Genomic DNA, 27,075 nt, shown 5'->3' on the forward strand with positions numbered 1-27,075 from the left:
TGAGGGGGCGTGTCCCGGGAGTGGCGGCGGCGGCGCGGGTCGGGTGCGCGGCGCAGCCTCCTGTGTTGGAATGTGCGGCTCCCGAGAGCTCAGGGCGCAGGAGCGGAGTAAGCGCCGCCGAGGCCTGGGGCCCCAGAGCCTGCTGTGGGTGGCGGCGGCGGCCCGGACCGCAGGGCGAGAGCCAGCGGCCTGAACACTCTGTGCAGCCCCACTGGGTCTTCGCGGGCCTCGACGAGCCCAGCGTCCAACTTTTCCACCGTCACCCTCCCCTCCCCCGAAACTCCTGCAACAAAGAAAAGTAGTCCGTGAAGGAGCGGCGACGCGGGCCGTCGCCCCTCCTCGCCCAGAAAGGCCGGTAAGCGCGGCGCGATCTGAGACACGGTTGGGTGGGGGCGGCGGGCCGGCCGGGCGGCCGTGGCCGCGGAAAGGGGAGGGCGCGGAAGGACGCGGAGCGAGGCGCTGTCCAGGGCTGATTTGCAGATACTGTGGCTCGGGCGGCGGCGGGGGCGGGCGGCCGGGCGGGATCGGGTTACATCGTCGCCGCCGGGGGGCTGGGCCGGGGGCGTCGGTGAGGGGCGGCGCGGCGCCAGGACCCCCTCCCCAGTCGAGGCCGGGTCGCCGCGTCCGCGCGGGCGCAGGAGCGGGGATGTCTTGTCTAGAGGCCAGGAGCGGAGCTGCTTGGGGCCCTAGTCCTGAAACTAACTTCCTCTCGTGCTCCTCCTGCTCCGAGTCCCGTCGCAGCCCCTCGCCTGCCGGCGGCCCTCGCGTCTTCCTCCCTCCCCGGCCTCTCCCTTTCGCCGGAAGGCGCCGTTGAGTGCGGCCGGGCGAGTTGAGTCAGCCCGGGACCCGGGCGGTTCCGCCAATGGGGCTGGACAGCGATTTCTGCGCTCTGGCAGCCAGGCCGCCGAGGCCCTGCGTGCGGGGTCGTCTGGCCGCCAGAGTCGGCGGGGCCGGGGCGCGAGTCCCGCGGGGCGCCGTGGGGGAGTGAGCCTCAGACTTCCGGGGCGCAGGGGGGCCCCCTCTGGCCCTCGGGGCCCGGCGCCTCGGGAGGGCGCCCGCGGAGGCTCCCGAACCCCTGCGGAGGGCGAGCCCTGGGCGGGCGAGGAGCGGGGACGACGACGACGCGGCAACTTTCCTCACTCTTCCCGGACTGGGGCGCGCGGGCCGGGAGGGGGCAGCCTGGACTGGGAAGACTCGGTCTGGCCCAACGGCGCCCCGAGTTTGCCTGTTTCGCCGTCTTCAGTGGTGGGGAGCCCAGGAGACGCTTCAGGACGACTTGGTGTGTCGATGGTGCAGTGAGCGGGCCGAGGCGAGGGGAAGCGAGGGCGCCGGAATTTGCGAAGAGCTGCTTTGTGTTTGGTACGTATTTTGAGAAAATGGCCGAATGCCTATTTCAGTCAGGAATGCCGCGGCCGAGGCCGGCGCTGGTGAAGGCAGCACGTAGGATCCGAGTGGCACGTTGGGCTTTCGGGCTGTGCGCGGACGGCCTTCCTGAGCAACGTGGAAATGCCTGTGGGGATGGTAGTTAGGGTTTGGGGAGAATTAGGAATTATGAGTCGCCTGGGCGTTTCGCTAAGGCTTTGGACAGCCTTTGCTTTGTGTGATGGCATTTGATTCCGACTTTCTTTGGTACCTATGACTCAATGAGTTTGTTTATGCACTTGGGTGAAACGGATTACTGTTTGTATTTTGGGTTTAGCATTCTTTTTTTTTTTTTTTTTTTCAGTCTTTGCCATCTGTTTTGCTTTTTCTGATTTGTAAGAGAACACCTGATTCGTGAATAACACCTTTTAGATTGGAAACTAAAGTGTGAAGATGGTGTATGAAAACCCCAAGGTTTCAAGGTGATCTTGTAATGGCTCCGCTGTGCAAGTGGGCCAAGTCAAGCACAGTGCAAGAAAGTTGCTGATAGTGAAAATGAGTTGTCTTATTTTATATGGGAATTTGAAAGTTTCTTTACTTTGATTTGTGAAGTCTTTTTTCTTTTTTGATTTGTGAAGTCTTAAATACACCAAACATCTCTTCTCACAGGAGAAAAGGTGATTACTTTTTTTTGTTTGTTTTTACTTTGTAACAGGTCAAATAATCAAAAAAGAAGTAGTACTTTTTCACAATATAGTTGATCCTTGAACAATACATGTTTGAATTGTGGGGGTCCACTTGGATTTTTTTTTCCCAAGGAATAAATTGTAAAGTTTTTGAGCTTTGCAGTATTTTGAAAAAATTAACAAACCAACCATGCAGCCTAGTAATATCAAAAAATTAGGGGAAACATGTTATGAATATGTAAAATATATGTAAATACTAGTCTATTATTTACTACTGATAAATCTAATAGAAGGTTGAAATTTATCAAGACTTGCACTCAACCGAATAAGCCACCGCACTAGTGCCATTCATCGAAATGTAAATTGAGATTCATTATTAAATCATAATTGTGTAAAAGTAACTCTAGTACATACAGTACTAATGTAATAATTTTGTGGCCACCTCTTTTTAATTTTGTTGAGCTCGAGTGTTGAAAGTGTCTGCTGAAAATGCTAGGTGAGGCTAATCAGCCCTCTGTCCAGTAAATTGTGTTTTCACTAAAAAGTCACCACTTGCAGTTCTAGCGTATTTTTCATCCTGTTTACTGCAATACCATAATATCATGGACCCATACATAGTACCACTTGTGATACTGGAAGTGCTCCCCAGAAGCAAAGTTGTTACAAGAAAAAGTTGAATTGCTTGATGTGTACTGGTGTAGATTGATGTCTGCACTTGAGGTTGCCCACCATCTCAAAATAAATGAATCCATACTAATTTTTTTAAATTAAAGAAAAAGGGTATTTGTGACATCATTACTGCAGCTACACCAGCAGGCCTGAAAACCTTGCATGTTTTGGGAAATACCTTTTTATATCAAATTGAAAATTCACTTAAAAATTGTTTACTTATATATTTTTGGCTGTGCTGGGTCTTTGTTGCTGTGCGGGCTTTTCTCTAGTTGTAGAGAGCAGGGGCTGTAGTTGTCACTAAGTTGTGTCCTACTCTTTTGTGACCCTGTGGACTGTAGCCTACCAGCTACATGAGATTTCCCAGGCAAGAATACTGGAGTGCTCTTTAAAGTAATGTTGCTTTGAACAGTGCTCCTGGCCACCCAGAACCGCACAAATTCAACATTAATTATTCTGAAGTGGTCTACTTTCTTTTTTTTTTTTCATAATTGCATTGATCACATTTATTTTATACTCGTCTTTTAAACTTATTCAGTTGCATTTTCATTGTATATATAACTCAACAGACACATAATTTTATAGGTTATTTGCAAACAGTGAGCTTATGTCCATACCCTTTCTTAGAGATTTAAAAAAAAAGCACATAAGGAATAAACATGGGATGAGGAGCTGCCTCCAGTGATTACACAACAATTTAGCTATGTGGCAGCCACTATAATACTCTAATATCTGGGAAAGCAGAGGTCAGAAAGATGAGAGAACAACCCACAAAGAAGAAATTGAATGTTTTCCATCAATTTCTATGGCTTGAGACCAGTCCTAAAGAGACGTGTTCAACTACGCCCAACCCCACTTGACTGAACAGGGCTAAGCTGCCACCAATGATTATGGGAACTGATTCAGAAAAGTGTAGATTTCTGACACAAGACTTGAATGTATGCAACATTTCCCACCAGTGTTAGCAGGCCCTAGAAAACTTGTGACTTACTTATCAGGGAACACAGGAAATCAACTTATTTTGAATAACACTACTATGGATTCTCTAAGTCCTGAATCTAAGTCATGGAATTGTTGCCATCTCTCTGTCTCCTCTTGGTTCTCTGGATACATTCAATAATGGTGCCAACTACTCCAGGAAGCTGGATGTCTATGAATTCTATCCATTTAGACAAGGAGCAGAAACATTGTCTTGTAGCCCAGTGACCTTTAAATTTCTCATGTCTTCCCTCTTAACTTTCTTTTAGGTTTTTAAATAATGACCCACCTTTTGTTTTCATTGTCCACTGGCAACGTTTCTTCTTCTCTGAAGTTTTAATTCCAAAGAAATGGCTTTTGTGGTCCTTACTTACGCCTAGATCAGAGTTGTATCCCCTCCACACAAAATAGAGAGCCACCTCTGTTAAAACTAGGATTTTACTCATCCAGTGAAAATACATAATGAACAATCAGCCAAGTGAGTCTGTTCTTTTTACTCCACCCTCAAGCTGCCTACGAGTCTACTTCCCATCATAGGAACTGCCGTTTTCAGGTTCAAATTTTGCTTGGGCACGTTTAGCTGCTTTTGCTCGAAGAACTGAGTCAGTGAAATACAGAAAATATGTCTCTGATCGCATCTCCCCATTTCTTCAACTTGTATTTAAATTTCTAAAATATTCCACACAGGATGAATTCATGCAGAAGAATTGGACTTTGGCTAACACCCTTAGGGAAAGTGGTCTACTTTCCCTAAGAAAGAATTGTCTCTAATTCTGCCTCTGGATCAGGGAGTCTTTAAGCTCATTAGACATGATACTCTATGAAAAAGATGGGAAAGGTTGTCAATCCTATGGGAGGAGAACCCTGATAGAACATCATGAAAGTCTGAAAGGATTACACCATTGAAGATGCTGTTTTTATAGGAAAAGCTGTGAAACCATCAAGCACCAGATAGTAAATTCCTGTTAGAGAAAACTGTCCAGATGTTGTGCAAGACTTCACAGGATTTACAACAGAGCCAATCAAGGAAATATGAATGAGATTCTGGATCTCACAGCAAAAAAAAAGTAGGATGAAGAGTTTTAAGACAGGGGTCTTGGAGAAATTCAAATCAGAGGAATTAAGATAATCTGATGGAGATGAGTGCATTTTTACAACATGGAGCATTCTATGATACAGTGAAACTAAAGCATACCATGTAAAGATTGATACCATATAGGAACATTTTGGGAGAAATGAAAAAGGAAAAAAGTCAAACAAAATTTGGGATGCATTTCCATCAAGCTGCATGAGTCTGACTGTCCTGCCTTCTCCACTTCCTCCTTCACCTCTTTGACTCCTTAGCGAAACCAACCCTTCCTCCTCTCAGACTGCTCAATGTGAATGAAGACTAATAGGTTGAAAACCTTTGTGATGCTCCACTTCCACTTAATGAACAGAAAATAAACATCATGTTGTACAGTTAATAAACTTATCAGTTGTGTGTGTCTTATGAAAAATCTAGTAACTTTATGTCAAGAGTCCTGAGATGTTACTGTGTCATCATCTTTATCACCTAAGTGTTCATTCCGTAGGACAGTGTGCAAGACTCGTATTGAAGTATACCCTTACATTAATATAACATGATTGATTCTCAATATAAAATTAACTATCTGTTTTCCTGCTGTTTTTTTAACTGTGCTTTCAAAAAATTACACCACCACATAGTATGCCTTTCTCCTAGTTGGCAAAACTGTATCAGCCTGTTGTTACAGGTAAGTAGTTTTTTTTTAATGTGACATTTCCAATACTGTGGAACGAATATGACTGTAGTAATGTATGCCATAACATTTTTATAAAGATTCATTCATTTGCACGTGTTAGACTATCAGGATGCAATCATATTGATCACATTAAGTTATCATAAAGCAGTCATATTGTTGCTTCTTTGTTATCAGTGTATAAATGTTATATCCATAAATAAATATGAATTTCATACTGTTTTTATTTTTGATGTCTAGCATTAGTAATGTTTAACAACAACATTTTTAATTGTATAAGACAGTATGGGTACCTTACATACGTGTGCATAAACTTATGATATCAGTGAATACATTACTATAAATATATTTTTTCTTACAATTTCCCTTTTTTTGATGCTGGAAAATTTTTACTGTTTCTTGTCATCTCACAAAACATCTTTTGTTGACATTCTGCAAGTGATAACATTCAATAATATCCCAAGAAAGTATCTTTTATTTCTGTAATATTTGTTATTTCAAGGAGATTTTTTAGAGAAACTTGATGACTTTCTATCTGGGATATTACATCTTCCTGGTTTATATGTTTTTCTCCCTCTTCAATAAAAGCAGTTAGAATTGAAGTGTCATTTGCTGTGATACCAAAATTTTTCAAGGCCTGTGAAATACTGTTATTTGGGGAAAGATTGAAAATAATTTCAGTAGGTAAAGTTCTTGTTTTCATTTTTCCCATTTTGGAGAGGTGAACGGCTTTGTTTGCTGCCACAAGTATCTGAAATGGATTGACAGTCACTGTTCAGTTCAGTCGCTCAGTTGTGTCCTACTCTTTGCGACCCCATGAATCACAGCACGCCAGGCCTCCCTGTCCATCACCAACTCTCAGAGTTTATCCAAACTCATGTCCATTGAGTCGGTGATGCCATCCAGCCATCTCATCCTCTCGTCCCCTTTTCCTCCTGCCCCTCAATCCCTCCCACCAAATGAGTCAACTCTTCGCATGAGGTGGCCAAAGTATTGGAGTTTCAGCTTCAGCATCAGTCCTTCCAATGAACACCCAGGACTGATCTCCTTTAGGATGGACTGGTTGGCAGTCGCTGTAGGGTTTATTAACTAGCCATCAGTGGCACCTTCGAGAGCCTTTTTTTCTCAAGTCTCAATTTTTTACATATGTAAATAACAGAAGGGTCATCCTGTATTTGGGGAAATAGGTCCTGCTGAGGTGTTAACTGCATTTCATAGATAAGCAGGATTCAGTACTCCCAGAACCTCAAGACTAGCTCCCTGTTCTTGCCAGCTCCTTTGTCACAATTTTGGTGAGTTCGGGCTTACCAGGATGATGTATAGCCACTAGACTGTTAGCCTACAAAGGCAGAGACTGAGCTGATCATTTCGGGGCTGCATCCCAAGGCCTGGCCTTGGAAGGTGCTCCATAAATGAAGGTGCAGAGAGTCTCAAGTATCACCTGGAAGATCACGATCATGGGTGTCGGGGTTGGGTCTCCTGTTCTTGCTCAGCCCCGCCTGGCCTGGCCCTCCTTATGATTTTATTAACGTCTTCTTTTCTCTAGCTTACTATATTGTAATAATACAGTATGTAATATATATAACATACTAAGTAAGTGTTAACTGTCATCAGTAGGCTTCTGGTCAACATTAGGCCATTGGTAGTTAAGTTTTTGTGAAGTCAGAAGTTTCACTCCGATTTTAGATTACACCAGGGAGTTAGTGCTCCTAGCCCCTTGTTGTTCAAGGGCCAATGGTAATTTATTCTTTTGAAGATAGTTGAGTTCATATGAGATTTAATTCTCGGAGCAATTATTACAGGCTTCTACTTTGCAGACCATACTTTAATCTGTGCACAGTTGGCTTTTGGATCTTTTTCCCCTTTCTGATTTAGACCAGTAAACTGTTGAAGCGGGAGTTAAGAGGACAGCAGTTTACTATTCATGTATAGAATTTAAAATATAATTTTAAGTAGCTCTAAAAATGAAGGTTACTTAATTTTTCCACCAGAAAGTAAAAGTGCTTGAGGGAAGACATGCCATGTGTCAAACACTTGATAGAATTTCCTATAGGGGTCATAGAAATTTTTTTGATGACTGCAATAAAGAGAATTTGGAATTACAAAGCTATTTTAAAGACTTATTTTCAATAGTTAATGAAGCTGATTGGGTTTAAAGATTATATGGGGAAATGTATTTTTTTAAGTTACAAAGAATTACAGTGATGTTTTGTTTTAGACCAGTAAAAGTTGTGCTTAAACTGGTGCTTTTGTGTGTTTTGTTTTGAATGCAGAGCACAGATATGGCCACCCAGGTAATGGGGCAGTCTTCCGGAGGAGGAGGGCTGTTCACCGGCAGTGGCACCATGGGCATGGCCTTGCCAAACGACATGTATGACTTGCCTGATCTCTCTCGAGCTGAACTGGCTGCGCCTCAGCTCATCATGTTGGCAAACGTGGCCTTAACTGGGGAGGTAAATGGCGGCTGCTGTGATTACCTGGTTGGCGAAGAAAGGCAGATGGCAGAATTGATGCCTGTTGGGGATAGCAACTTCTCAGATAGTGATGGAGAAGGACTTGAGGAGTCTCCTGAGGTGAAAGGCGAACCCAGTGGGCTGGAGAACATGGAACTGGAAAGTTTGGAACTCAGTGTTGTGCAGCCACGGCCTGTGTTTGAGGTAGCAGCTGCCTCAGAAACGTACAGCTCAAATAAAGACGTTCCTCAGGAAACACCCGTAGCAGAGGACAAGTGCAAGAACTTGAAGACCAAACCCTTCCGCTGTAAACCATGCCAGTATGAAGCAGAATCTGAAGAGCAGTTTGTGCATCACATCCGAGTTCACAGCGCCAAGAAATTTTTTGTGGAGGAAAGTGCCGAGAAGCAAGCAAAAGCCAGGGAATCCGGCTCTTCTACTGGGGAAGAGGGCGATTTCTCCAAGGGCCCCATCCGCTGTGACCGCTGTGGCTACAATACCAATCGCTATGATCACTATACTGCTCACCTGAAACATCACACCCGAGCCGGGGACAATGAGCGAGTCTACAAGTGTATCATATGCACGTACACCACAGTGAGTGAATATCACTGGAGGAAACACCTGAGAAACCATTTTCCAAGGAAAGTTTACACATGTGGAAAATGCAACTATTTTTCAGACAGAAAAAACAATTATGTTCAGCATGTTCGAACTCATACAGGTAAGAGTACCTTTCTCATTTATTAAGTGTACTGTACCCCCCAAAATGGAAAATGTGAAAAATTTTAAACATCTCAGAAGTAAAGAGAATGCCTCACTGCACCCACAGGTACCCATCACCTATACGCAACAGTTAAAATCATCATTTTATCACATTTGGCAATCATACCTCATATATCAACTTGTACATCAAATAACAGCTTTATTGAGATATACTCCACTTCCACACAGTTCATCCATTTACTGTTAAAATGCATTGGCTTTAGTATGTTCACAGAATTATGCAGCCAGCACCACAATCAATTTCAGCACATCTTCACCTCAAAAGGAAGCCCTTCTCAGTGGTTGCTGGCATTTCTCCCCTACACCCCTTAATCACTTTTAAATTGACTTTCAAATCTGTGTAATTAAGGGGTCTTATTTTTTAAAAGCATTGTTTGTAACTATTGATAATTGCATTACATTTTCTTGGTGTGAATTGGTACCTTTGAGGACTGATTACTGGTCTGAACAACATAGATAAGGTAACCTAGTACTCTGCTCCTCCCATCAGCAGAGAAAAGGGCTGTGGAATGCTGTTCGCATCAGATCGAATTTGCAGTAGTTGTCACTCTGTAGGACTGAACCCTGTGCTAAAAGTGAGTCCTAGTGAGGAGAGGAATTGATGTTGAAGTGGTAGGCATAAACAAGACAGCTTGCAGATAAAATTCCATTACAAGAAACACATTTGCAGCAAGATTTCTAAGCTCCAACAGATGGCTTCTGTGTAATTTAAAATCTGGTCAAGTAAAATACTTTGCAGTCTCCTTGGAATTTGTTTTAACCTGTAATTAATTGTCTCCAGGCTTTAAAACCATCTTGTTTCAAAAATTTAAAAAAGTACAAACATTTCAAAATTACATGGCATAGGAAAGGAGAGTTTCTTGGGAATCCTACACCATTAATCACTTAACTGTTTTAATTAAACAAACTATTAGACTAAACTAACCTCACCAACAAATACCAAATATACTTCTGCCATAAATACTTCATGTTCTTTTAATAATTTTGTGAAACCTTGGGGCCTAATTTAGGATTTGCCTTAATCTGTAGAGCTTTCAGGTAGTAACTGACATGGTAAAATGCATGAGTTTTACATGTACACATTTATGAATTTTTTTAAAAAGGTATTATTGGCAGTGGTGAATATTTACAAATCTGTACTCATAACCAGGCTTCCCAGGTGGTGCTAGTGGTAAAGAACACACCTACCGGCACAGGAGACATAAGAGACCCAGGTTCGATCCCTGGGTTGGGAAGATACCCTGGAGGAGGGCATGGTAACCAGCTCCAGCATTCTTGCCTGGAGAATCCTATGGACAGAGGGAGCCTGGTGGGCTAGAGTCAGACTCGACTGAAGTGATTTAGCACTTAACCTAACCACCATACAAGTCATCATAAAGAATATTACCAGTGTCTTTGTTGTACTGAATTTTGATTTTATTAGTGTCAGTTATATTTTAACACTTTCAAAATTGTTGAGTCACTTAAAAATTTAAAAAATTTCCCCCAAATCTAAAAATGTTTCCAATGATAAATCTAAGTTAGCTGATTTAAGAACATAAAAAATGAGAAAGATGCAGAGATCTGGAAAAATTTTACTTTCAGTATAAATTTCCAATTTTTTATGTGAATTTTTTGAAACTTAAAAAAAAATTATTTAATTTATTTCTGGCTGCATTGGGTTCTCCTTGCTGTGCTAGAACTTTAGGGGCTACTCTCTAGTTGCAGATTTCTCATTGTAGTGGCTTCTCTGCTGGCAGAGCATGGGCTCTTGGCTCATGGGCTTCAGTAGTTGTGGTACGGGGGCTTAATTGCCTCGTGATATGTGGGATCTTCCAGACCAGGGATCAGACCTGTGTCCCCTGCATTGACAGGTGGCTTCTTAACCACTGGACCACCAGAGGAGTTCAAACATTTTTTGTTACAGTGGTTTTTTGTCATTTAATTATAGTCTAGGTGCCTAATTTTTTTAATGTTTCGAAATTTTATTTTTATTGAGTTATAATTAGCATACCGTATTAGTTTGAGGTATACAACATAGTGATTTAACATTGTTGCATATCATGAAATGGTGACTAATTTTAATGGCTGTATTTTATATACTTCATCATCTATTGAATAACTTTCCCTCACCTTAAGGTAAGGTTGATATTTCCACAATAATATCATGACTTCCATAGGTACACATATCTCATTTTGCATTTTTAGTGTTAAACTTAGTGTGTCTTAATACTTTTAAAAAGCTTCCTTCCCCACCACACCCCATTATGTTTATTTGTGGTGTTTAAAAAAAAAAATTTCAAAATAATTTGTTGGTGTATAAATAGAAGGATACTGTTTTGATTATGTAAATTCTGAGTACCTCTGGTTTTAAATGCATGCATGAAAATTGTATTTATGGAAAAATTAATTTATCTAGTGCTAATGAGCAGAAATATAGAAATGATCCACAGGAATCACTTGTTTCTTACTTCTCACTTAGGGAACCTTTTCAGTTTCACTTAGTGGGTCTCTTAAGTTCCTTTACTGAGTGCTAAGGGTTAGGTGCTTTTACTCTGCTAATCTTCAGAAAAATTTGCTGAGGAAGCAGGGTGTTTATTTACCAAAGGCCTGAAGTGATGTTCCCAGGGTCACATGCAGCTAAGATTCAAAGTTCTGAATCTCTTTTTTATAGGTAATTATCATGGTAAGCGGCTGAGGGTTTTTATTTGAATCTTAACTCAAAAGATTTTTCACTTTGTGGGTTTGATATTTAGCTAGTTCACAGTTTCTACTTTTTTAAAAATTAATTTTTATTGAAGTACACAAATTCTACTTTAAAAGATTATATTTTTGCCTTATGTATGCCTGAAAAATTACTAGCATTTCTAGAGTATTTGTGTCTGGTTTGATGAGTTACACAGATTGAAGCAATCTATTTGTTATGAAGAATTTTAAAAGTAAATTATCCTTAGTTGATCCTTCATGTAAATCTGAAAGGGTATTAAATTTTTCTTCCGTTCACTTTTTTTGGTAACAGCTTTACTAATATACAATTGATAAACCATACAAATCACTGTGGATTGAACTATTCTGAGTATTTAATATAAATGGAATCATGTGTGATCTTTGGTAGCTACCTTCTTTTACTTAGTATATTTTCAAGGTTTATTCATGTCATATGTACAGTACTTGTTTTCCTTTTATTGCCAAATAATACTCTGTTGTATGGATAAGTAATATTTTATTCATCCATTCATCAGTTAATGAATATTTGGGTTATTTCCAAGTTTTGGCTGTTATGAATAATGCTGTTATGAATATGTATATGTTTTTGTGTAGATGTAATATTTTTATTCCTCTTGGTTAAGTATACATCTAGGAATGAATCACTAGACTATATGGTAATTATGTGTAATCATTTGAGTAACTGACAAATTGTTTTCCAAAGTGGCTGCACTGTTTTACAGTCCCACCCATACTGTACTGAAGTTCTGAATTCTCCACAAATAATTCTCCTAACAAATATATTTTAACATCTGTCATTTTGATTGTAGCCATCCTTTGGGTGTGATGTCTTCATGTCTGTGGTTTTGATCTGAATTTTTCTAATGGCTGATGATATTGTGCATCTTTTCATGTCTTTATTGGCCATTTATATGTTTTCTTTACAGAAATATATCCAACATTTTATAAGCTGTCTTAAAATTCTTCCATGTCAAAGTATGCATTTTGTTGCTATGATGTATTTACAACTAATCTATAGCTACTGGCTAATAACAACTGAATAGTTATTAAAAATACATTTAACACTCATCAGTGCTTTCTATTTTTTTGTACTCGTCTTTTCCTTATCCCATTTTTTTAGACACATCTATTACTGTAACTTACAAAATAATAACTGACGTTTATTGAGGGCTTTGTGTGTTAGGCACTGCATTAAATGCTCTGCATATATTTTCTTGATTTAAATTGTGGCTCAGAGGTTAAAACGTCGGCCTCCAATGCTGGAGACCCGGGTTCGATCCCTGGGTTGGGAAGATCCCCTGGAGAAGGAAATGGCAACCCACTCCAGTATTCTTGCCTGGAGAATCCCGTGGACGGAGGAAGCCTGGTAGGCCAGAGTCCACAGGGTCGCAAAGAGTCGGACACGACTGAGCGACTTCACTTTCACTTTCAAAGATACTTTTACAGAAAAAGAAGCTTCTCCAGAGTCATAATTATTATCTTGTGGCCAAAGAACAGGTGAAAACAAATTATCAAGCCTTTTTTTTTTTTTTTTAATGTAATGTTCCATTGTGTCCTGAGAGACAGCTGCTTTTATTTTTATTTATTTTTTAATTTTTCCGGCTGCACCCCATGGCATGTAGGATCTTTGTTCCCCATCCAGGAATCCAAACCGTGCCCTCTGCATTGGAGGTGTAGAGTCCTAAACAGGAAAGTCCCTATCAAGCTTTTTAAAAGATACATATTTTGTGGTTGATAATGTGTGTACAAAAAATACATATTTCCTGCCTTTGAGTCTTTTAATTCTTTAGTAAATTACTGGCCTGTCATCTTCAGTTACTCTCAGTCCCTGTCGCTTAATGATTATAATTTGCTTTAACACTGACTTATTTTATAAAAGTTCTGGCTACCACTTGAAAATTTTAGCTTGAAACAATAGCTTCCTCACTCAAAAATGTTATTGCTTAAAGCTAACAATTTCAAATAGTAGTTTTATCATTTATAAAGACCAAAAAAATTACCGAAGTCATAGCATCAGAAAATTTGGGTAGATTTTTAAAAGAATATCATTGAAATATAGTTGATTTACAATGTAGTAAATTTTTTTAAGGATAATTCTATTTTTAAGATGTTGCTGATAACCTGATCCAAGATAGTTTTTCAGTTCTTAATATTTAATGTAATAACATGTAGCATTACTGTGAAAATTAAAAGGGCTGTGAGAATTCAGAAAGCCAATGATACTTTTTATTAGCAAAGCTGATATAATGTAGTTATGTGTATTTTAAATGATTTTTCTAATACATGATAAAAATTGATCATTTTGCCAGGAACAGGAGAAAAAAATCCTCAGTACTGCATGATATGTATATGGTTGAGAACGGTATTTGCATTATTTTATCATATTTGAACACTAATCATTATATTTTTGTAGGTGAACGTCCGTATAAATGTGAACTTTGTCCTTACTCAAGTTCTCAGAAGACTCATTTAACCAGACATATGCGTACTCATTCAGGTTGGTAAGAAATGGGAACTTTAAAAAAAAATTTTTTTTATTGTAGTGCTTTACAATGTTGTGTTAGTTTCCACTGTACGGCAAAGTGAATCAGTTATACAGTATACATATCCATTCTTTTTAGACTTCTTTCCCATCTAGGTCACCACAGATCATTGAAGAGAGTTCCCTGTGCTATAAACAGTAGGTCCTCATTAGTTATCTGTTTTCTCATAGTAATTCATATATATATGTCAGTCCCAATCTTCCATCTATTGTTTTTAGTAAACTGCCATTACAAGAAAGTTCTTCTAGACTAGGAACTGGATCCTAAATGTTTATTTATAGCATAATTCTGAAATCAGAATTAAAAATTAGTGGTCTGCTAGGGTAGAGCTGTATTAAATGGAGATTTCTAACCAGGGAGTCCATAGGTGGAATGTCTAAAACTGAATGTAGATGTATGTGTGTACTTTGTCCAGGCGGAGGGTCCTTCAGTTCAGTTCAGTTCAGTCACTCAGTCGTGTCCGACTCTTTGCGACCCCATGAATCGCAGCACACCAGGCCTGCCTGTCCATCACCAACTCCCGGAGTTCACTCAGACTCAAGTCCATCAAGTCAGTGATGCCATCCAGCCATCTCATCCTCTGTCATCCCCTTCTCCTGCCCCCAATCCCTCCCAGCATCAGAGTCTTTTCCAATGAGTCAACTCTTCGCATGAGGTCAAAACTTAAGTTCCATGATGTAATAAAAGTTGAACATAGGCCAAGGCTGGTTAATCCTTTTTGAACTGCCTCTGCTTTCTCATACTCCCACCCAGCTGCCCTTGCCTCCCTTACCCTCCAACAGAGCATAACACCAAGTTTCATACTGTGTGGTTACCAGGTTCCAGGGATTCCTTATAGCTGCTCAGTTTCTGAAATTTGGATTTGTTCTCTGGGAGTTGACAGGGCTTCTGAGGGCTGGTTTATAAAGAGCCAAACTTTAAAGAATGGTAGATAACCATGATTCCAATTTATTAACTTATAATAGATAAAATATAGGTCTATAGCAAGTTGAAGATTTATATCCCTTCCAGTGACTGAAATTATCAAGAACACCAACCAGAATTGGTCCCCATTATTTAAAACATAGATAGACAGCAAAGTTAGGTCAATATTAGCATAGTGGTCTTGAGTGGATAATTTGTTTTAGTCACACTGACCCTTGGTGAACAAGCACATCTGATCAGCATATTCTCCTAAATTTAAATATATAGCCCTATGGGGGAATTCTGCTAAAATTTTGCTGTGTACTGAAGTGTATATAGACCCAACTCCCCTTACCTTAGGATAATAGTTTGTGGTGTCTAATTGGATAGCCACTGTCCATATGTGGTTACTGAGCTAGTGAAATGTGGCTGGTTTGAATTAAGGTGCATACCTGAGTTTAAACAGTATGAAGAAAATCATATAAAATAATCTTTTTAAAATATTGATTACATTTTGGCATGATGCTGAATATAGTGGGTTAAGTAAGTAAAATTATTGTTACTTGTTTTTTTGTTTTGTTTTGTTTTTAGCCTTTGTAATGTGACTGCTAGACAACTTAAACCTCTGTTGCTTGCATTTTATTTCTGTTGGGTATTTCTGTTTTAGGTCAGTGATTAAGACTCGATTATAGTATGAATTCTAATTTGAGCAGCTGTGAGGGATCACAGCATGTTTACTGGCCCTTCTTGACCTTACATGCTTATCAAGTTTTATACTTTGAATGCTCCTTCTCAATCTTCTTAACTATTGAGTTGAGTCACTTAACCAGAAACCTGTTTTTAGTATTACTTTTGGGTGCTTCGTGGTTTCACTTTCTGCGGATAACATGGATGCTTTGTTGAGGATAGGCCATCATATCCTACTAATATTTGTGCTGTAGCCTTTAAAAAAAGAGTTTTTCATGACTTAGATCATTTCCATTTTCATAACTGTCTTGTCTATGCAACCCTATAGACCGCAGCTCACCAGGCCCCTCCATCCATGGAATTCTCCAGGCAAGAAAACTGGAGTGGGTTGCCATTGCCTTCTCCACTTGTGATAATAAGTTCTGTTATTGTCCCCATTAAAGCCTTGAAGCAATACAACCATTTTTTCTGTGGAATGTCCTCTCTTCTGGATTTGTCTTAACTTAGCTTTCTCATGGTATCTTTAGTTTTTCCTTTTTCCCTGTGCCTTGTATAACATGTACACTGGTAATTAAGTCTAAATGCTTGAATTGTGTCTCACTTGAAATATCTGGTTGACCTTATATTAGTGTCACTGGATCAGAATGACAACACACTTGTATGTTTTTCATTGAATGAGTGATACTGTTGTCACTGTATAAATCTGTATCTCTGTTTTACACCAAACAATAATGATTGCCTGAATGATTTTGCATTGATTACTGTTATCTTTTGCTATATTTTAAAGTTGATTTTTACTAGTTGCCATTGTAATATAGCAAATATTTTTAAAGTGTTAATAATGAGTAGCGGTTAACTATTTATTGTATGCATGCTGGGTGCTGAAAAATTGAAACTTGTTATCTCAAATCTTAGTACCTCTAGAATACTTAAATCCCAGTTTATAGATTAGGACACTGGTTTTGAGAAGATAAATGTTTTATCTAAGGTTAATTTGTCATTCCTCCAATTTAGAAGAGCCAGGGTTTGGCTTCATATTTTCACACTCTCAGTTTTAGTCATCAGCAGTGTTTACAGAATATTATGGCTCAGCAAATGGCTCAAGAAGCTACAGAATAATGAAATTAGAAACACAAAGTATGGAGATAGCAAAGCCACTGTCTTTTATTGGATGCCAATAATTTGTGAGTCACTAACAGGAAACAAACATGGCTAGTTTGTTTTGTGTATGAGTGTGCTGAATTATTTCCAGTGGATCCTATATTGCAAATCATTGAGGCTAAATGTGGTCAAATTGGGAAGGTAGCCTTCCTAACTGGGTTGCATGGAGTAAACATCTTGGGTGCTTTCTTTGTGGTCTGGAGTCTGATCTTTACAGGTCAGCTTGGGCATTCACTTCCCTGTTCATCTTTTAGGGAACAGAAGTGTGTGCTTAGATTAATTTCTGGAAGAGATTAGGCTCCGTTGAGTTGGTACATTTTAGCTAAAATGACAAATTAGTTAATGAAACAAAACCACATTGATTATTTCCTTGGAGCACTTCCATTCAGGTAGGTCTTCTGAGGCCAAAGTCAGAAGGGATCAGAGTAATGGTGTGGTGAAATATATAGACACACTAACCTAATCAGCTGTTATTCTGTGTTCTATTTGTGTTTACAAGTGATGGTTTTGAAGCATCCTCACTTAAATAGTTTAGAGATCCTGATACATTGAACTTATGTTTGCCACTATATTTTTGTATATATCACCCTGGATAGTTCCCCCATTCTCCTAGCATAGGAGTTCATTTTGAAAATTTTTAAACAGTATTTTATTAAGTCTAATTTACACACTTGAAAATGCACACATCTTAGGTTTACAGGTCAGTGACTTTATATATGTTTTCTCTTATTTGACTGCCATCTAGGTGAAGACACCAAATGTTTCTACTACCCTTAGAAAAGTTCCCTCTTTATTCTTTCCAATCAGTACTCCCCTATTTCCCCTCAACTGATAACTCTGATTTCTGTTAATTTTTTTTTACTTCTGTAAAATGTTTTTGAGATTCATTCCATGCTGCATTACCAGAACTTTTTTGTTTATTGCTGAGTAGTATGCCCCTGCTGCTGCTGCTGCTGCTGCTAAGTCGCTTCAGTCGTGTCCGACTCTGTGTGACCCCATAGACGGCAGCCCACCAGGCTCCCCCATCCCTGGGATTCTCCAGGCAAGAACACTGGAGTGAGTTGCCATTTCCCTCTCCAATGCATGAAAGTGAAAAGTGAAAGTCAAGTCGCTCAGTCGTGTCCGACCCGCAGCAACCCCCTGGACTGCAGCCTTCCAGGCTCCTCCGTCCATGGGATTTTCCAGGCAAGAGTACTGGAGTGAGGTGCCATTGCCTTCTCCAGTATGCCCCTATTATTGTTTAATTAGAAATTCCCTTTATACTCTTCCTGGGCTCTTTTTTATAAGAATGTGCCTTATACCTGTACTTTATTTAGGAAGAATAAAATAGACGTATGACACATTCATAAAAGTAAAATTAAAAATGAGTAAATATTCCTAGAACTGGAAAAGGGAATTAAGTTAAAACTGTTGGTACAGGGCAAAAGAATGTTCATTCAGCTAGGTATTAATAAACTGAACTTGATGAATTGATTTTTCAATACAATAAAGATTTAATAACAATAAAGCAAAAATGGGGGTGGAGTGAAGGAAGTGGTTAAATGATGTCATCATAGTTTTAAACAGAATCCTAGGAACTCCCATTCCCTGACTGTTTCCCACATGGAGGCTTACACCTTACTTGATGCAGGCTGTGTAAATACCCTCATTCATTAGGGTTTATAAAATGACATTTGTTTATTTATGGCTCTGCTGGGTCTTCATTGCTGTGCAGGCTTTTCTCAAGTTGCGGTGAGCTGGGGCTTCTCTTGGGGGGCTCACTGTCGTGGTGTCTCTTGTTGGGGAGCACAGGTTCTCGCGTGCACAAGCTTCAGTAGTTGTGGCACATAGGCTCAGTAGTTGAGCCTCTTGGGCCCTAGGGCACGGGCTCAGTAGTTGTGGCACACAGGCTTAGTTGCTTCTCAACATGTGGAATCTTCCTGGATCAGGGATCAAACCTGTGTCTCCTGCATTGGCAGGCAGATTCTTTACCACTGAGCCACCATGGAAATCCATAAAATGACATTTTCATTATAATTCTTTTATGAGCTCAAATATTTTCCTAAAGGGATCAACTCCATTCATCAACTCTTTGTATACTCAAAGGCAGAATTTATACAGTAAGGCAAGATAAGCACATGAAATCTTCCCTTTTGTTTAGCCATTCTATAACTTAGACCAGTTTATTCCAAAAGTCATGAATTACAGGCAATGTGTTTTGACTATTTGGCCATCTGTCCTATACTAAGTGCTCGAACTGGATTGGATTATTTATAGCTTACAACACTTAAAGAGTACTTTACAAATGAGGAAATTGAGCCTTAGAGAGTTTTCAGTACCTTGCTAAAAACCTCACGATAAGTTGCAGAGCCCCATATTTGATCCCCCCAGGTATTCTTATTGTAGAACAAGTTCTTAACAGTTATGTCACATTTCTTTTCCCCATTCTGTGTCTATATATGTTAAGTAGATGTTTGTCTCCATTTAAGTCATTTAATGGAAAGGACAAGATAGGACCAAGTAGAAAGTAATGCATCGTGTTTTAGAAATCTGTTGGTAGACTAATATGTGGTCACTGACAATGGGAACGTAGTCGTAAACTGAACAAGTTTTTGTGATCTGTCGTCACACATCTTTTTAATCAGGTAAAGCTTAGCATCTATGTGGTTTTATTAATATCTGAATAGTTTTGCTTTATGAAAAAAGATTTGGTGTGAATTTGAGAATGTTCGAGAGATGAATTTTCATAAATGTCAATTTCCATTTTTCTGCTATGCATTCCATTGGACCAGTGGGGTTTGGATACCGTTTGGTAATATTTGCTAGACTGTGATCTAGATGGGTATGTATTCAGGTAGAATGAGTTAAATCTTATGCCTTTAATTTGGGGGTGGGTGGGAGGCTTCTGGTCTTGTATGTGCCTGTGGTTATGACTTCTTGTTCTTATTTAATATGCCATATCTATTTGTATGCCCTTTTTCATTTACCTAGTTCCTTTGCCCAGTCTAGAAGAAGGTGGGAGAGAATTAAGAAAAGATGTTGCTTGTTAAACTTTTTCTGTAGAATAGCAGCTCTGGCACTGGAAAAGTTTGACTCAGCTCTTGCCATAAAGGACAAAGGGTTAAATCGAAAGAAAACATGTTTTGCTCCCTGAGGCCAAGGCATTGTTTTAAAAGTTTCACGTGGAAGGTCTGGGAGTGTGGCAGAGAGTGTAAAATACTTGAAATTCCAAGGTTTATCTTAAATGAATGTATGGGAATTTTGTGTACTATTCCATTATATGTTTAACTAAAGATAAAAACTTTAAAATTACCTTATCTCTTTGAGTGCCCTTGTCCTAGAATTAACATTAAGAACCTAAGCCCCAAGGGGTAGCCAAAAAAAAAAAAAAAGCCCAGATTAGTTTGCCAGTAATTGTTGTGTACTTCTTGATGAATCTGTGTTCTTTACTAGTGACTGAGAGCATTAGTTAATGAATTTTTGAAAGATGATTGAGATAATTATTCTTCCATTTGGTATGAGAATCAAAGGATAGAGCAAAGATATACAAATAAATATGGTAAATATAAATTGCATGATAAAGTCTTCATGAAATAGTTTTGGTGGTTTTGTTTATTTATATATGTATATCTCTATATCTATCTCCACTTCTTGATGAACATATTTGAATAAATCTTGAATTCATTTCTTAATGTGTGCCTTCTGTAACATCTCTTGTCTACCTTCAGGTGAGAAGCCATTTAAGTGTGACCAGTGCAGTTATGTGGCCTCTAATCAACATGAAGTAACCCGCCACGCAAGACAGGTTCACAATGGGCCTAAACCTCTTAACTGCCCACACTGTGACTACAAAACAGCAGACAGAAGTAACTTCAAAAAACACGTGGAGCTACATGTTAATCCACGGCAGTTCAACTGCCCTGTATGTGACTACGCAGCTTCCAAGAAGTGTAATCTGCAGTATCATTTCAAATCTAAGCATCCTACTTGTCCTAATAAAACCATGGATGTCTCAAAGGTGAAACTAAAGAAAACCAAGAAGCGAGAGGCTGACTTGCCTGATAACAAACTCACCAGTGAGAAACCAGAAACAGAGCAGACAAAAGGAAAAGGGGATGTGACTGGGAAGAAAAACGAAAGGTCTGTAAAAGCGGAAAAGAAAGATAATGTTTCAAAAGAGAAAAAGCCTTGTAGTAATGCCTCAAGCCAAGTGACCACCAGAACGCGCAAATCGGCCATGGAAGGTAAAGAAGTGGATGTGTCCCCGGGAAACTGTTCAGAAAAAAGCTGCAAAAGCAAGAAAAGCAAAAGGAAGGTGGAAGCTGAAGCCCATCCCTTACAAGAGCCTGTTAATGATGAGGAACCTGTGACAAAAAAGAAAAGGAAGGCAGAAAGCAAATCCAAAAATAGTCAGGAAGTGCCAAAGGGTGACAGCAAAGTAGAGGAGAATAAAAAGCAAAACATTTGTGTGAAAAACAGTACAAAGAAGAAAACTGTGAGAAGTAAATCATGTAAGAAAAGCAGCCAGCCTGCTCAGAGGCGGCCCACTCAGATGGAGTCTGCTCAGGTGGGGTGTGTTCAGACAGAGCCGCTGCCGCATCCTTCTCCTCCCCCTCCCCCTCCCCCTCCCGTGGGGTGTGGTGAGGTCGAGGTTGTCCAGAAGGGGCCTGTTCCCATGGAGCCATCTCCTTCCATGGAGCCTGTTGAGGTGACCCCTGTTGAGATGGAGCCTTCTCCTCTTCCTCCTCCTCCCCCAGAGCCTGCTCAGGTGGGATCTGTTCAGGTAGAGCCTCCTCCCCCGCCTCCCCCTGTGGGGGATGCTGAGATCGAGGTTGTTCAGAAGGGGCCTGTTGAGACAGAGCCTCCTCCTCCCATGGAGCCGATCCCCAGAAGGTCTCCTCGCAAAGATAATAGAAAGGAAAAGTCCAGCATGCTGAGTGAAATGGCACGGAAGGAGCAAGTCCTTATTGAGGTTGGCTTAGTGCCTGTTAAAGACAAGCAGCTTCTAAAAGAAAGTGCCAGTGCACAGGATCTCTTCCCACCATCACCACCCCTGCCAAAGGAAAGCTTAAAGGGGGAAGAATCGAAAGACCAAAATTTGTTGCCTGCAGGCGAAGGAAATGAAGAAGCCCCTCTTCAAAAAGTGGAAGCAGAAGAGGCAGGTAAGAGTCTGGCTGGTGTTGCTGCTGTTATCAAGGAATCTGCCAACACTTCATCCTCTGAAGAAAACTTGAATATGCCAGAGGGTGAAACTTCAGAGGATAAACATCAAGCTGAAGCTATGCTCTGTGAAACGGAGATGGACACTGATGAGAAGAAAGCAGAGAATTTCCCCAGCAGAGACTCGGCAGTTGAAGAACCAGTTTCACCACCACTTCCTGCTCTACCGCTAGAAAAACATGAAGCCGTGTCCACAACTGCTGTGGCCTCACCTCCTGTCACCGTGGCAGTAAATGAGTCTCAGGAAATGGATGAAGACGAAGGCATCCACAGTCATGATGGAAGTGACCTAAGTGACAACACGTCAGAGGACAGTGACGATTCTGGATTGAACGGTGCTCGGCCAGTTCCACAAGAGACCAGTGGGAAAGATGGAAAGGATGCCTTGGCTGTCAAAGTGGCCGCGGGAGATTTCGTTTGTATCTTCTGTGATCGTTCTTTTCGAAAGGAAAAGGATTACAGCAAACACCTCAATCGCCATTTGGTTAATGTATACTTCCTTGAAAAGGCAGCTCAAGGGCAGGAGTAATGAAACTCTGGTCAAGGCTTCAGTTCTTAGTGTATAAGGTCTCTGACATTTTATATTCATTTGGAGTAGTAGACAGCCTTTTGTTTTTAAAATTAATTACTGTCCAATCTTGATTTTTAAGTCCCACTCTTTTTCTTAGGACTCCGTGTACCTACTGATGTACACATTTTAGCAAATCCAAGGGAGTTAGTATACTAAACCAGCGGTCATCTAAACCTGTTAGCTTTTTAAAAATATTTTTATCTTTTGCCTTTAACTGAACCAAGGATGCCAAGGTGGTATTAGAGCATTCTATCAATTTGTTCAGCAATAACTTGTCAGTTTTTTCTCATGTCTGTCTTCCTGTTCACTTTAGTTTATTCTTCATTCCTTGTTTAGCCCTATAAAAATTGGCTTACTTAAATGGCAAATTACTTGAAGAATTTGCCTGCTTTATTTGAAGTTAGCACTTTAAAATTGTGTTAAAGATGAGAAAATACATTGAATTTGAAGAGAAATTCTGCCAACAGTAGATGTTCTATCGGTTCAGGTATTTACTTCCTGATTTTTGATCAATAGGTATTTCTTATTTGTGTATATGTTAATTGTCCTAAAAAAAAAAAAAAACACTGATTTTGGTGTGTTTTTTTGTTTTGGTGCTTTAATGGCTTAAGATTGCACTTTTTAAATCTATGCAGTTACATTTTTTTCCCTAGAACTAGCATTTGTGTTGAACAGTAACACTTTATACATATATGGCATTTTATTTTTTCCTCTTTGGAGGGATGCTTTTATTCTTGTTTGCAAAGGGCAGGCTTTTTTTCCCCTTTGCTGCAATTGTCTTGCAGAATATTATTGTGTACAAATTTCTGAGCAAATGAAATATGTAGGTTCAATTCATATATATGCCAGAGTCTGCATTTCAAATGTTATTTATTTTAAGTGGATGTAGTGAAATCATAGCTCTCAGTTTGAACTTTACAATAAATAAACCACTAGGTCTATATTGAATGGATATTTATCTCAAGTATCAACCATAAGTAAACTTTTGACGTGTCTTAGTACATCTACTTCCTAAAAGTGCAGTGTTAAATCGTATCTTAGAGGAAAACCTCATTGGTAGATGGTTGTTGTTTATGTCTACTCCGCTGAATAAAGGGCTGTAATTTTTATTTGGAAACTGCAAATCTGGAACTAGGAGGGATAATTCCTCCTTTAAGTTACACACAATATGAGTTTGTGAGATTCCAAAGCCATAGCAGTTATACAGAAAATCTAGGATGAGAAAGGTAGTATGGTAGACCAGCTGCTACTTCCTGTGAATACAGTAGAAAAGGCTGGTGAAACTGAAGTTCAGTCCAGATTTTTAAAAATCACACTTTCTCAGGGATCTCCACCAACTAGTGGGTGTCCTGGCTGTTCCTGTGACTGCCTTTTTCTATAGGTGAGGCCTCAAATGAGTTGTAGCTATTCTGGTGTTCCTATGAGGGTACTTTGTATGGAAGAGTATATACTCCCAAACTTTGTTGGTAGATTCTTTGGCCAGTCACCGAAGAGTATGAAAGAATCCAGCAAAGGATTTTTCTTATTGATAGCAGTTACTCATTGTAGTCCAGTAAAGTATGATCCCAATAGGGAGCCTTGAATAATTTCAACCCTCCCATATTCTTTTCTAAAATTACCATTTTATATTTCATTTATTTTCTTTTGTCTGATGTCTGAGAAAGGTTTCAGAGTTTGGCAATGCAACGTGAAAGATTAGGAAAATATTGAAGTATTGGTGGGAAACTTGATAAAAAATCATAGATTAAAGTTTGATAAAAGACATTTGAACTTGGAATTGACTGGGAGGCCAAAGATATAAAGAAGCAGAAGACTCTCTCAAGACATGAGTAAGTTGTGTGTTACTGGTGTGTGTTTTGTATGCATGATAGGGATTTGTAAATGATGTTGAATTCTAAGCTCCGACAATCATTGTCAACGAAAGATCAAGCTGCAAATATTTATGTTTTAAAACTTAAATTATAAGGCTAGTTAAACCTTTCTGACAACTATTTTTAATGTTCATGGGTACATTTTGTATGTTACCTTTAACAGTATATGTGAAAAAATTCATGTTAAGTACAAATTGCCAACTGGGAATCAGTTTGGGAAAGAGGTATTGTGGATTCTTTGATACTTCAAAAAAAAATTTGACTTCTGGGGAATTTGGTTAATTTTCTTATCTAGATTTTAAGGCTAGAATGCCAAAAGTGAACATATGAAGGAAATTAAAACCCTTTATTAAAGTGATCTGTGAAAACATTGTTACTGGAAATTGAGTGGACTTGAGGCCTTTCTTCCAGAAAACAAGGACTTGATTGTCAGGCCTATATTAGGTTCTGAAACTTAATGCCATGTATTTGTACTTATTAAAAATTGTTTCAATGAAAAGTGTATTAGTAATAAGAACTTCTGGTCTAGTTGGAAGTTCTTCCATTTAAAAAATGTGATATTTACGTGGAACTGTTTTGAGTCTTTTTGTTTTCTCAGTTTCCCCTCCACTGGATAGGATTGAAGCTAGAATTTTCCCTTTTAATAAAGGAATGAAAGGTGAACATGTTATTTGTAAGTTGATATTTAGTCCTAGAGCAAAAGTTGAAAGACTAGAATATGTTATAAGCCTAATCCTAGGTAGCCTTATAAAAATATCTCTTTTAACTATCTTCTGAACCTATATTCACATTGGTTTTTAAGATATATTAAGTTATATATTTTTTCTCTTTCCAGAGCTGCTTCTGTGGGGCTACCCCCCTCTTTTTTTTTTTTTTAATTGAGGTGTCATTCACAAAGGGCTGCATTTTTTGAAAGATTTCTTACAACTATGGCTGGGTATTTTACTCTAGTCTTCCAAGAAGGGCCATTATAACTTTATTGTGACTTTCGAAGTGACTTGTGAAGTCACTTCTGAAGTCAATTGGTCTTTAACTTTGGGGACTATTTTGCATGTAAGTGCTAATTCAGATTTAAGCTTGAGTCATCGCATATCATCCCATGAATATTGACAATGGACAGAATACCTTTCCTGTAGTTTCAGTTCTAGACTGAAAAGCTTGGGAAGAAACTTCATTTTTTTTTTTGCACAAATCAGAAAAATAGCTACTGTGCAGAGTTTCCTTGTTGACATCAGCAGGTGAACTGGACTTCTAGTTTTAAATCAGACTAGATTGAATGGCTTTTATATTTTCACATGTATACATAGACTCTCCCCATTTTCATCAACATCCATTAGTTATTGAACTTTATGAACTGGCATTGAGACGTTACAACAATGTTTGTTGCACCAACTTTATTAATTTTTACAGTGCAATACATGTTATTTTTCAGAGACAAACCAAAGTTTAATTTCTCAAGGTTCATGCTGTTTACTTCAGCAGCATTTGATGGAAGATCTTTTATATACATTTGTAATAGATAAAAAATAAACCAGACTGCAAATCCTTTTTCTTTCTTTTTTAAAGCAAACCATGTACCAAGTTTTTTGGTTCAAATTGTGTAGGATAAGTTAAATTGCATTCTATTAACCAATATGCGTATTTCTGTAAGTATAGTTACATTGAAATAAAGTTTTAAAACATTTTATGGCTTTGTTTATTATTGGTATATCAAGTCAAATTTATTTGGCTGAAATTATAAGTGTATTAATAATTTTCAAAATCTTTTACCCAAGGTAACAATAACTCATGGTAAGTAGAAAGATTGTGGCAGACATTGTCCTTTGGGCTAACAGTCCCAGTGGGTAGTACTTTCAAGCCTTTCTTTCTATAATTTGTTTTCTGGGAGGTGGAGCTGAAGGTCAGGGAGGAAAAAACCTGCAGAGACGATGTATAGGAGGTTTTCCATAGTAATTTCTTTCCAACTATAGGTCCCTTTTATAGTTTTAATGTACATGCCCCATCACAGTTGCAAGCCTGATACTAATTTTGACTCATGATTGGGAAAAGATGTACTGAAGAGAAAATTAGAAGTTACATTGAATGTTCACTAGTTTAAGGATTTTACTGTATTCAGTGGAAATCTGAGAATATGAAACCCATGAAAAACAGATACGCCATATTCTAGTAAGATTCTGTTTCCTTTGTTAGTAGAAATATACAGTTGTGCTGTATGTTGAAGGCTTAGATATTTCTGTGGCCTTTAGAGAAGAGGGAGAACAAGTTGGAGAAACATCAGAACAACTGGATTGCATTTTGTCTTGATTCATCAGATGACCTATAAGATCATGAATCAGAAAAGAATGGATTTTTCTTGTTGAATTGATGAGCAGTTCACCTTTCTCCTGTAAGACTTTATCAGCAAAAAGAAAAATGAATTTTCAAGCATTTATTATATTGGCATGGTTGAATTAATAACAGGAATACAAAGTTTTCTGCATGATGCAAGGATATATGGGGAATTTATCATGAATATATAAATGTTATTGATGTGTGACTTAGTTTGTTACCTTTAAGTTATCAGTGTATTTGGTTACAAGTGTGTTTCTCCTGTCCTTTGCTACTCCTTTCTCAGAGGTTCACTCTGTTATAATTTTTTACTTGTATCATTTGTTTAACCTCTTGCCATTCTTGGATCCTGCCCATGGTCTCACTAAGGGCTTGACCCTAGTTTGTAGGCAGAGTTAATGGTACAGTATTA

At 39.1% G+C, this 27,075-nt stretch overlaps 2 protein-coding genes across 3 annotated transcripts in view; both read left to right on the plus strand.

Moving 5' to 3' along the window:
• The first annotated feature begins 225 nt into the window (after positions 1-225).
• Positions 226-26,020, plus strand: LOC109560498 (RE1-silencing transcription factor-like). 2 transcript variants are annotated; one of them, XM_019962809.2, is made up of 4 exons: positions 226-355; positions 7,729-8,632; positions 13,814-13,897; positions 20,402-26,020. In XM_019962809.2, the coding sequence occupies exons 2-4, from the start codon at positions 7,738-7,740 to the stop codon at positions 22,420-22,422; spliced, it is 3,000 nt and encodes a 999-aa protein (XP_019818368.2). In that variant the 5' UTR covers positions 226-355; positions 7,729-7,737; the 3' UTR covers positions 22,423-26,020. The 2 variants fall into 2 exon arrangements, with proteins under 2 accessions (XP_019818368.2, XP_019818367.2); XM_019962808.2 differs by lacking the exon at positions 226-355 and adding an exon at positions 829-1,359.
• Positions 13,814-27,075, plus strand: part of LOC109560500 (RE1-silencing transcription factor-like) — a 148,396-nt gene continuing 135,134 nt past the window's right edge. Inside the window, exon 1 of the mRNA XM_070791491.1 lies at positions 13,814-13,897. The gene's annotated coding sequence lies outside the window, so the exon portion shown is untranslated. The remainder of the gene's footprint in view (positions 13,898-27,075) is intronic.

Source organism: Bos indicus, chromosome 6 (genome assembly GCF_029378745.1).
Source record: "Bos indicus isolate NIAB-ARS_2022 breed Sahiwal x Tharparkar chromosome 6, NIAB-ARS_B.indTharparkar_mat_pri_1.0, whole genome shotgun sequence".
Taxonomy (NCBI): Eukaryota; Metazoa; Chordata; class Mammalia; order Artiodactyla; family Bovidae; genus Bos; species Bos indicus.